The sequence below is a fragment of the Prenolepis imparis genome, unplaced genomic scaffold (assembly GCF_030444845.1).
Source record: "Prenolepis imparis isolate NDT839.2.m4 unplaced genomic scaffold, iyPreImpa1.0 SCAF_1, whole genome shotgun sequence".
NCBI lineage: Eukaryota > Metazoa > Arthropoda > Insecta > Hymenoptera > Formicidae > Prenolepis > Prenolepis imparis.
Window position 1 is genome coordinate 4,806,334 of NW_028141159.1, and position 12,565 is coordinate 4,818,898.

The 12,565-nt window shown below is 42.2% G+C and overlaps 1 protein-coding gene across 1 annotated transcript in view; it reads left to right on the forward strand.

Moving 5' to 3' along the window:
- The window catches only part of LOC145943052 (unconventional myosin-XVIIIa), a 47,075-nt gene that overhangs the window by 1,843 nt on the left and 32,667 nt on the right, over positions 1–12,565 (forward strand). The window contains exons 2-5 of the mRNA XM_083050269.1: positions 534–1,167; positions 1,925–2,578; positions 3,020–3,487; positions 6,807–6,941. Of these exons, the coding sequence (XP_082906395.1) occupies positions 1,033–1,167; positions 1,925–2,578; positions 3,020–3,487; positions 6,807–6,941 (1,392 nt within the window). The 5' untranslated portion in view covers positions 534–1,032. The remainder of the gene's footprint in view (positions 1–533; positions 1,168–1,924; positions 2,579–3,019; positions 3,488–6,806; positions 6,942–12,565) is intronic.

Here is a 12,565-nt window from a genome sequence, read left to right on the forward strand (position 1 = left end):
CGCGTGTCGATAATCGCTGAGATAATTGGTCACTTTTCGACAACACTTTCTTATTTCGCTGACTCCGCGTCGACAAGAACGCGAACGGTGCGTATATTAGCGGGTTTCGCGAGCAATAAGAAGAGAGAGAAAGATATAGAGGGAGAGAGAAAAGCCTCCTTTGCTTCGTGCGGTGAATTGCACCGAACAACGATTGCGTTATCGTCGCTTCTTCCGCCGGTGTGTTAACGAACGAGAAGTCCGCGAGTGAGTTCGCCGCCGCTCCGTTTCCGCATACCTCGCGATCTCGAATGCCGGAAGCGTCCGGTCACGAAGAGAAGCACTTTGGTTCACACCCTTGCAAGCCAATATCCGGGCGGCCTTCAGCCGAATGACTCGCATTAATTATATCAAGGAAATTCAATGTCGATGACAGAGAGTGGATTCATATTCGCGGCTTACCAAGTAGTTGAAACGTGCGAAATTGCGCGAGACTTCGTTCAAGAATGCTGATGATATTCTTGTAATTAACTGTTTTCTCCGATAAATTCCAGGGGACGATCCTGAGGGCGACTCGATGAACGCCGTGCCGTTGTTGCCGGTCGATAGGGTGCACCGGTACGCTTCGGGGCGAGCCGGAGCATTGGTGGAAGCTTTCTCGGACGCAGGACCGAGCTTATCCCGGTACGAATCGTGACAGGACAGACGACAGACGGCCGCCTCCTTTCGGCTCATTTTCGGCAGCGGTGACTAAGCGATGCTCGCGATCGGTCAATAACGCCGATCGCTCAATCGCGAATCAGGGAACACGCTCGCCGATTGTTTTCATGGACGGTGCTGTGATCATACATATATACATATATACATACTGTGATATATTCGTGTAATATATATACAATATATATATGCTACGAGGTGCGAGAGATCGAGACTGTTCGCGATTGCGTCGCGTAGGGCCTCACGTCAAGCGCGTTGAAGCAATCGAGAAACGAGATATCTCGTATGTTATCTCTTTCTCGCGTTCGGCTTGGGAACGTTTAAAAGTCGGGGAAGATGTTTAACTTTATGAAGAAGACCGCGGAGAAGGACGACAAGGAGAAGCGGAAGCGCGAGAAGAAGGAGCGGAAGGATGTCAAGAAGCGCGATCGCAGCAGCATGTCAGCGGAGGAGCTCCTACGATTGGATGAGGTGAACGTTCTTATCAAGAAACAACCTGGCTTCGATATTGCCCTTTTCCTATATTGTATGCGTAACAAATAAGACTTAATAATGATACGTTTCGCCGGTCATATGATTTTCATATTGAACTTGCGACGTATAGACTCGTTTGGTTATCGCATCCTCCAATAATAATAAAGTGGGTGTATACTGATATTGCATGTAGATTTACGCAAGTTACGAAGATATCGATATCTTGCTCGGACTACGTTTTTTATCGCCGTAAACGAGTTCGAGTCGATACCGAGAGGCAATCAGTTTTTTCGCGAGTTTCCTCAGATTTGTGTTATTAATAATAAACTGTGTCATTATTAATAAACTGTGCTTTACGTTGCTTTTCAAAGAAATAACTATTAAAAGGATAATTATTCGAAAGAAAATTTTTAGATAAAATTTATACAAGACTATTAGCAGAAAAGATTTCGTTTTGAAAAGTTTCCGTTCTTTTCTGTAGACTCAGTATTGTCATCGGTTGGATGTGGTTTCGCGCGATAAGAAGTACCGGTCGCGAAGTTACACGCATTCGATAGACGAAGTGAAAATTGCAAAATTATTTTGCGATATGGAGAACGCGTCGTCGCAATCGCATCGTTCGACAAAAAATAAGAAAAGTCTCTTGAGCAAAATCGTAAGATTCCATCCATGGTCCACGTTGGTCGGAGCCGATGATTCGGAAAAATTTCCTTCGAAAAACGTTTCTCTATATTCGCCACGAATTTCGTTACAGGTCCGTAGATCATTGAAGATTCCCGGTCGCCGGAAGGAGAAGGAGAAGCTACCGAGCGGTATCACCGCGGATTACAGCGCGTCTTTCTTCGCGCATCTGGACCGCGATCTTCTGGACGCCACGCAGAATATAGATTCGGGTCTAGGCTCGACGATCAGCGCCGGTACCAGTAGCTGGTCCAGCGTCAGGACACCCGACGGATTGATGCAGAGCGACTCGTCGGAGGCGTCTCTCACCTCCCTAATGACCACCACGACGACGTCGTCGACGACGACGAGTCACGCGGGTGGCAAGAATCTGCCGCCTTTGCCGCCGAAGCCGCCCAAGCGAGGGATCCTCAAGGGACCCCGATTGAGCGTCAACAGCGGCATCGGGAGTGTCCTTTCGGAGGAGAACGCGCTGCCGAATGGTACCGACACGAGTTACCAGGAAGCCAGCAATCTGCTGGTGAGGAACACTCTTCAGAACGAGGTGATAGCCTATCAGAACGTGCCGACGTATTTCAACAACATCCTGAACAAGGACGACGTCTGCAGCGAGGAGGAGACGCTGTGTCAGACCACGTGGCGCGTCACGACGCCGCACCAGACTGTTCAGCAACACTATCAGCAGCAGCAGCAGCAGCATCACCAAATCGACGCCAAACTGCTGCAGGTTAGATAACATTCCGCTTTCTCTTTACGACTCGCGCGTTACAGCCGCAATGTGAAACTCGATTATTACAGTTATTTGCAAATAATGAGACACTGATGACGGGTCTGTTTATAATTTGACGTAAACAGACGATGGTGAAAAAATTCCCCTTGAAACAACAAGCGAATTGTGCCTTTCATAATTTACATTTTGCGTGCGATCATCAAAATATTTTTCTTACGACATAGCAGAGTTTTTTTTTCTATTATTAAATATCTCTATCGTGAATTTCTGTACCATAATTCTACAACTCTCATTAACTGAAAATATTTTTATTTTCACCGAGCAAAATAAATTTATCAATTGACATTTCGTGATTCAGACCTCGCTTTGTGATATTTCCAGCGACTGTCTAAATCGAGATTTTTCGTGTAACACGTCAAAACGTCTCGATATATTTAGGTCGTCACTAGTGCTAGTCCATCCGCGGATTCCTTGACGGACACGACGAACTCGAGTTTTGCCACGCCGCCGTTCAGCCTGTCGCCCGTCGGCGAGTCCCAGGGTTTCTCGAGGTGGCGCTCGTCGGTCTCCTTCGAGGAGCAGGGTATCGAGCTGCAGCTGCCGGAGCTGGTGCCGCTCGAGTTACCCGAACCTAGGGAGCTCACCATTCAGAGGCAGCCGCCGCCGCGAAGCGATTTCGGCTTTTCCCTTCGTCGCGCCGTGATCGTCGAACGAGCGGCGAACGGCGTCACCCAGATGAGACCGGTGATCTTCGCCGAACCCGGTGCTTTGGTCCAGCATAACAACGACACGGGTCTAATACCCGGCGATAGGCTGATCGAGGTCAATGGGATCAACGTGGACGACAAATCGCGCGAGGAGATTATCGATCTCATTAAGAGCTCCGCCGGCAGCGTCACTGTAAAGGTAATCCTCATTCTTTTATTAATTTAGCTCGTACAATAAATGCGTATCCCATTATTTTGAAATAATTTTATACGTTTAAAAATATTGCGTGCGTTTTAATCAATGTACGAATCAATAATCTAATCGATATATTTTGTAGAGCAATATCTTTTTTTCAAGTAAAATTATTTGAGATAACGCGGAATGCAACCTAGAGAGACAGAAAGAGAGACTTCTATTCTTGTTAAATTTTTTACGAAGACGTCGGAGTCAAACGATGAGAATGCTCGGAGCGTATCTTAGACATTGCGCAAAAGATAGTACTCTCTATACCTCATCCTCTTCTCTTCTATAGACCAGTCGCGTCGCATAATGTCGATTTCTCATACCCTGTAAACGAACCTTTCTCTTCTCGGAACGCACGGCAACGGAGCTTATTAACATAAGCGCGGCTTGAAATTTGACGATATTTACCGGAAGGTAATTATTCAAACGTGACATCACCGCGCAGCGACTTATGTTCGATTATCAGCCCGCCGTAACGATAAATAATTATTAACTTATCATCTGTTTATCTCTCATTATCGCGATAGTCGCAATTGGCCTTGGTTTTTTAAAAACATTGCTTGGAAGACACGTGTAAATGTTGCTCGGTATTGCACAGGGAAATCAATAACGAATATGGTGAAAGGTGTCGAGGAATCCTTAGGTCATAAAAAGGGGTCGGTCGAGTGTCGTTTCGTAGACCTTGATACATTGCAGCGAAACGCTTATTGCATTTTAATAAATGACAACAACTCTGACACTTCATTTAAATTTATAATTTCATTTCGATAATTTTAATCAGAATGTGAGACAATTGAATATATTTTACGGGATAAAGTGTTTTAATTTTTTTATTAATTGTACCGTCAAACGAATAAAAAAAATCCATATTTTCACGTTTCATCATGTTAAATAATATTATGTATGAAAGAGAGAAAAGAAAAGAGAAAAAGGAAGAAAGACGGAATACTATGTCGGTTTCATTGATACTTGGCCGGTCGTTGCATCGTGTCGTTAAAAGTGAGTGAATTCGCAAAACCTACGAGCGTCTGGTAGGACCCCAATGATTGCCGTGCGATGTTGGCTGGTTCATTGCCACTGTTGGCAACGAATATAGCGGGATAGTGAGTCACGGTCCCGCTAATAAAACTATACTCAAGAGAGAAGAGGGACGAGGGGAGCGATACTGTCGTGTGAAAATAGCAGTCTTACCGAGAATGCGATTTTCTCTTTCGTCGTCACCAAGAGGGACCAAAAATCGACTATCTTGAGGACGCGGATCTCATAAAGAGGAGATCCAAGCGTGAGGTGAGTTTGGATCCGAAGAGCGAAAAAGTAAAAGGGGGCGGCGTGGTGGAGAGACGCCCAAGAGTGTATCTGACCTTGCCCCGTAGCCCGCGTAGAATGCTAAAAATGCCGCCGCGTTCCCGCGGCAGAGAACGAAGAGATGTATACGATTCCGTCATGCGTTGTGTCCGTTTGCACCGTTCTCCCTTTCACCGCGCGTCACAGAATGCAATCTCCGGGGTGGATTGTACGGCTAATCCGGAGATTTCGTGCGTCAGCGCGCATCGGAGAACGTCGAAGGATCGATAAACGTGCTTCTCTGTAAATGCATTCTTCATGTATAAACAATATCCAACAGCGAGGATGAAAGTAGTCATGATGATAGAAAAGTGGACGATATACATATCTGTAAATATACGCGATCAAATTTATTTGTTATTTTAAAACTCTCAAACAACTTGGGAATCTCTCAACTCAAACACGTAGACACCCGAAAATGCTAGGCATGTCAGCGGATGAGTAGGAAATAAGCATTGGAGCGAGGGAGAAAGACGCAGAGGGGGAAAAACCGGATGTAAATCGCTCACAAACCGAGCGTGTTATGTGCTGCATACAGGGCGTGTCAAAACTTGCATACTTTTCGCTAGAGATTCTTTAGCGAGAGTTTTGCAATTTTTTGCAATTTTTAATTTTGTCATGCACTCACACACGCACAAAATTTCTGAATAAGCTAAAACTCTCAAAATTGCTGTCATATTTGTGGCACACCAGAGTGTGTATACATCTCTATTCACTACTCGATTCCATCCATCATCGCTGGAATCGAATGGCTATCGAATGATAAACGGTAAATATTGGAGAAGGCTATATCTATTGTGTGTTCAGTATCTCAATATATATGTACGTGAGAGATCCGATCCTCGTGCTCTCTTCCTCCCTTCCCCCTTTGTTCCTTTCCCCCTTTTTCTCTCTTTCCGCAGCGTGGCAACGTCTCGGCAGAAAAGAGAAACGTGACGTGATTTACATATTTGTGTATAGAGGTAACGCGTCGGCAGGCCTCTCGGTCAACATCCTGCTTCCTGTTCACTGTACGTCGCACGAGCTCGGCCCCGTACGTATATAAGTCATGCACGTGCCCCGTTATAATACACGCCCGATAGACGAAGTGTGCGTATCGAGCATGTAGACATGTCGATAACAGGCGGAGTCGTTCGTAACGATGATTAATTGGAATTAGTGGCGAACGGGGAGAGAGAGGGATACATAGTACTTCATATGACTTCTGCGAGAAGCTAATACTGTGTTCTCGCAACACGATTGAGACAATCGATAGAGTCCTAAGCTCTTTCCATTTCCGAAGAGAATTTTTAAGTTTTCGAAATATGCATCAGGATGTACCAGATCTACCGGATCATCCGTTAATGACAGATTCCTGGAATTATTTGGAGACGATTTTTCCTCAGCGAAAATGTCGAGAGAGGCCATCATTTCTTGCCATCATGTATCTTTGTAATTAAGCCTTAAATTAAAATTTTATCAAAGTATATTCTACCTGAAATTAACTGAAGAACTTTTGTTAATATTTTATTTCTACACAAGGCTTAGTTTACGAAAAATTCTTTATTTTCAATCGCTTATAAAAATCTCGAAAATTATTGTAGCCTCGACATTTTCACTGAGGAAAAATGGCCTCCAGATGATCCCAGGAATCTATCATTAACAAGTGATCCAGTAGGTCTGGGACACCCTGACTATGTTATGGGGAGAAGAGTGTATTTTCCGACTATTAAGTATTTAAAATATGGACATTGTTATCTCTCTGAAAATGACAAATGTACATACCTGTGTACATACTTTGCATTTATATGGTGCGCGGATATTCGTGTGCGGACGCGACTATTCATAAGCGAAAATGAATCTCCAGTCGCAATTGTCCGCACGCTCAAGGGCGTACTTACGTGATGCATGTTAGTATTATAGATATTAACGCGTGTCGATCTCGTTGCAGGTGCAGCCGGTCGCCGAGCTGTCGGAGCTATCGAGACGCGGCGGCTGTGACGGACGTCAAGTCGAATTGGCACCTGCGAATATCCGCGGTGGCACGCTTCGCCGATCCGGCAGTTTGCGGTTTCATCAGAATACAGTAAGCCTATCGCCACAGTTGCCGTCGACTTAGCAACTTAAATGCTACGAGTCAAGTTCGTCGAGATCTTTTCTTTTCGAAAGAAAGGATCAAATGAGCGAGTGTAAAGAGAAAAACTATTTTCGCACAACTCTCTATAAGCGAATAACGTGAGAATTCACACGTTGAAAGATATATAATTAAGAAGTCACGTTCATTGACTTGTATCATTCAAGTTTTTACCACTTAAATTCGTCACGCATGAATTATTTCGCTATATCATGTCAGGCTATTCTCGGTTTTTTCTGTTCAATCACCTTTCTGATATACGTGGTGTTTCAATATATCACGTAGTTTCTTAGCCCATTAAAAATATCTACAACAAAACGTTACGTCTATAAAAAGAAACCCGAAGAATAAAGGGGGCATGAAAATTGAATATAAAGGACAATCGATTTTAGTGAAGGATGCGCAGAAAAATGGGAAAATGACACAAAGGGTAAAAGAATGTATCGGAATTCGATAGGATTGCAGCGTAGAAAGAGGAAGACAATAGTAGAGACGCTTCACTTTCCACCCACATTCCCTAGAGCAACGCAGTGGCATAGCAATCGCATAACGGTACATCTACTGCTTCGTACCGTAATATCTCGTTTCCGCCGAGTTTCGAGCTCCTATCTAGCTATGGGTGTAACTTGTTTCAGGAAAAACCAATTATTTGGCGAATTTGTCATGCAATTCGAATGTCACCCAGAAAGTAACATTTCAGAAATTTCAAGAATTTATTATCCAAATTTTTTTATTTGCGTGGAAAGAATTATCTTGAGCAGATTTTTAACATAGAAAAAAATTTGTAATACTTTAACTCTTTAACTATTCGAACTCTCGCGTTTTTTGTCACTTAATTCTTTCGAGTTAAGATCTTACAACCGGGCACGAAGCGACTTAACGACCGAGAATCATGTGCCGCAATTAAATTAATTAATCGCAAATTAAATTTAACGATGGACAATTTTCTTTTTTGTATCGTGGACCATCGTCGACGCTGGTCGATATATGATCGTCGAATCGGTGATCACACCAAGAGAGTTAAAAGTCGAAAGCGCAACTACCGCAAATAAAGCGAACGATAGCAGAGTACAGGAATACGAGTCAGAATGTAATCGACATTGATTTCCCGAGTTGATGCTTGTTCATAAGCAGAAATGAACGCACGTATGCCTCGTTATTTTTCTGCACGGTATTTCATCGATACATTCCTCCTTTATTTCACGGCTTCGTTAGTAGTCGAGAGCTTGCGGGCTTTCGAGCTGTCTTCATTAAATTAAACCGTCACGTGACATAATACGCATTCCTACTCGCCATTGTGGACGAGATCGAAGCACCGTTATAAATGAAATTATTATTCATACTCGAGTCCATTAACGAGAAGGAAAAACGCCACGAGCCGTATTGCTGAAATATTTAGCATTTAACTGTATATTTTTCTAAAATAATTAGTGCAGTCATTAAAATAATTTGAAAATTATTAGTATCTTGCTAAGATTTTGATTGTATTTTTATGATGATCAAAATTACGAGAAAACGAGATAATACCTTTGTTATACGTATATAAACGCGTGAAGCCTACAGTAAACATGAAACAGTGTATCGTAGGGAAGACAGGTAATTCAATTGTCAGCTTCAATTGAATCAGCTGTGTAAACTTTCCTAACAATCGCGTCGATCTCACGCGATTTAAAGTCAAATTGTCAGTTTCGATTAAACGATACAGATATATATATGAGAAATAACGCAATTATATCTCATAAACGAAACGTTATATGAGCGCTGCATCGTAGAGACGAATGTCATTGCTCGCTGCGCAATTTGACACGAGTAACGACGTGTCGTAATTGGCAATTAGCTTTAACAAAGTGCGACTTGTGCAGTGCTAAAATACATAGTAGAATGATGATATTTACTGACTGCCGGTAAAGCCCGAGATACGGTGCGGTACACCAAAGAACGTGCTGCCGACTTGCTGTTGCGAAGAACATCGTAGCGCGAGCAGGCTTTTCGAATTTCGCTGAAGAAGCACTTTCATTAAGATTTTATTACACATTTATAACAAAAATAAAAAAAAATATATTTAATATTCTTCGAAAATTTTATGTAAATTTATATAAATATTTTGCTAAAAAAATTATAATCTATATACAGGGTGTTTCTAAAACTATGTCGGAGATTTTAAGGGCGTATTCTAGGGGTCAAAATAAGAAAAAAAGTTCGTATAAACATGGGTCCAAAAATGCTTTCCCTCTGAGTTATAGCCTCCTAAAGTTGGGGGAAAAATCGAAAAATTAGCTCTCGGAGACTTTCACAGATCATTGAAATTTTGCAGTGTAATAATTAATAGTGACCTTTTACACATGAAACCATTTTTATGTGATTTTAACAATTTGATCCGACTTTGAGAAGGAGATATGGGGAGGTGCTAATTTTCATTTTTGAACCCATATTTATAAGAACTTTTTTTCTTATTTTGACCCCTAGAATATGCCCTTAAAATCTCCGACATAGTTTTAGAAACACCCTGTATATTACGAAATGGATAATAATTTTTAAAAAGACATCTCGAAAGAATTTCTACGGAATTTTTGGTTTCATAAAAAAAATATCTCGGGGATAAAATTTATCGTGATTATCTTCAAGAGATCAATGAAAGAGAGTCACATTTCAAAATACCAAGATCTTGTAAATCGATGTATGCTGAGAAATTACAAAGCAATTGACGAGACTATTAATCAAAGAACCGGCAGATTTGCAAAATATGAACTTAGTATTACGATGTACGGATCGCAGCATCCGCGTAGCTCTGTTCTTTCTCTCTCTTTCTCTCCGTATAGGTACTACATAAATGTCAAATTACGTAATTAGAATTGCACGTTACGCGCTACGCTAAATAATTACGTCGTTACCATCGTAACGCTATTATTATGCCCGCGAGGAAGGCACTGGATATGCGCGCGCGAGATAATATCTCCGGCGGATCCAGCCAAGCTGGTTGCTTGTCGCAATATGTAGGCCAATAATGCATATTTTCGATCGCGTATATGCATTCGTACGAGATAAGAAGGCGAGCGAACTTGGCGCTTTTTTCCTTTTCCATCTGGAAAATCACGCATCATTAGATCCACGCCCAAGTCGTCAACCCTGATGTCTCCTCGTTAAGAACTCAGACTTTTTTTATTGTTAGGTCGAGTTATGATAAATGTTGTTGCTCATAAGGAGAAGGAATTCGTGAACTAACAAACGTGCAATAAAACGTTCGGTGCCGAAAGTGATGCACTCAGATGAGTGCAGTCTTGGTATGACGTCAGCTTATCGCCTGTAAATATCGGGTATTCGGAAAAAGTGGGTTGCCCACGCGAGCAAGGAACCGCGAGAGTTTAACGGCCTCTAAATGCGCGTCTACGACTTTGTAGACTGTTGCTGGCATATGTCGCACTGATAAAGCGCACAAAAAATTTGAATATTTTAATTAGCAAAAATATAAATAATAATCAAACATTATTCTCCTTATTTAACTTTACTTGCGAACTTTACTCGAGCAGAATGTCAATCTGCTGAAAATGTCAGTCTGAGAAAAATAATTGCGGAGACATTTCCAAATGGAAGCGTTCGAGGGATCATCATCGATGAATATATCAGCTTAAGCCTTAAAAATCCCGATAAAAACGGCGATTCGTTTAACTTTCCATCGGTGTTGCGTTATTTCGCAAAAATGAATAGACTATTCGAGCGGCTTTGCCGCGCGCGTGAATAAATTTGCATGCAACGGGCAAAAGGCGAAGTCGGCATTCACAAGAATGCGACACGCCGGGGCGTAATTTGAATTTTATGCACGTAATCGCGGTGGCTCTACGTACGTACGTACACATATACATATATACGCGAGTACGTGCGTGCCCCCGCTCTCTCTTATCTGCCCACGTCGATGCGTGACGGCGTTGACGCGTCGTCAACGCCTGGTAGCGAGAGGCATCTTGATTGCAACAGACGAGCGATGCTGCGTGCATTACGCTCCAGCTGATCCTTGGCGCCTCTCTAACACCGTCCCTCTCTATCCTCCCTCTATCCTCCCTCTGCCTTCCCAACGTAGATGTATTTTTCTCAATGTACTCTCTTATTCCGCTAAAGAATTAATCGGACTCCATAACATTAGCATATATTTTTTATTTCCTTGAATGAAACTCGATGCTCTTTACGGATTATGAATAATTAAATCTGACATGTATAATATTTCTCGTATGATACATAGAAAATAGTATTTTCCATCTCTTCTATTCTAGAATAGTCTTTACATTTAAATATAATTATTTAGGGGAAAATATAGAAAAATAGATCATGTAGTAATCAGTGTTAAGTTTGAATGTGATAATCAAAACTTTATCAAGGGTCGATTAGAAAACAATAAATAGTGTCGGCGATACTTGAAATTGGAGCAGTCATATTGCGAATGGATGTTTAGATTCAGCGGATGTTGTATGCGTGTAGAGGTTTCTTCTGTACAAGCTGTGCCAGCGAACATGTTCTTTTAAATCGGATCAAGAACCGCGTCTTAGACACGCGCATTTAAGCATGTTACTCGCACTCGATGCGAGTACGATATTGCAGATTTATGAGTCGCGTATGCTGCAATCGTACCAGTCAATCTGGTCTCTCTATCAACGTGAGTCATCGAGCATCATTTTTTCCTCGCGAATCTCAACAACATTTAATTTGTATACAAACGTCAAAATTTTCGACTCGTCGCATCTTCTCGAATCTGATCGATCTGTCTAGTAGCGATTATCGCGATTTTGTCTCTAAGAAAATATTTTGATATCCATTTGTCCACTCAATTTCTTCCGGACTTCTAATGGATACTTAATTTTTTTTTTTTTTCGTGACAATTATCTCAATTAGATACCTTTCTTAAATCCACCACCTACAACTCCTGGTTGCAATCGCCTACGCCGATCGTGTTACAACGCGCAAGGTCGATTTAGCAATTCGCGCAGCATGTACGACCAAAGGACTCGTTCTCCACTTTCTTTTTTTTCCCTCCTTTCAAGAACTCCGAGCGGCCTCGAATGACCTTCCAACGTGGATTCTATTGCATTTTCGATGGCTGGTGACAAGTGACAAGTGAAATCTATCAATCTACATTCGTCTCCAAATTTTTTCATAAGATAATAAGTCACAAAAAAGCAAAAATTTCATAAACTCCGAACTTGACTTATTCACTCTTCTTCAGAATGTAGAATTCGCGCGAGTACGACGGAAAAAAAATCGCGTTACATCAGAAGATAACAATGATTGAAATTCATTGAACACGACACGTCAAGCTACTTCGTCTTGTTTGTCGCATAAATTACGCGCTCGCACACGAGAGGGTTCCGGCCGTTTCGACCTACACTTTAATTCCTGCTGCACCACCTATCTCTTCGTCGTTCCGTTCGCCGGTACCATAAGCATAGTGCACCATAAGTGCATAAAAAGGCGCATATCGCGAGTCGCCGCGCGGAACAATGTAACCGTGAAGCCTGTTTGCACATTTCGAACCGTGAGAAAGATCGCTGTTCCGTCAGGAGTTGACTCTTGACAGGTAACTTTTAAAG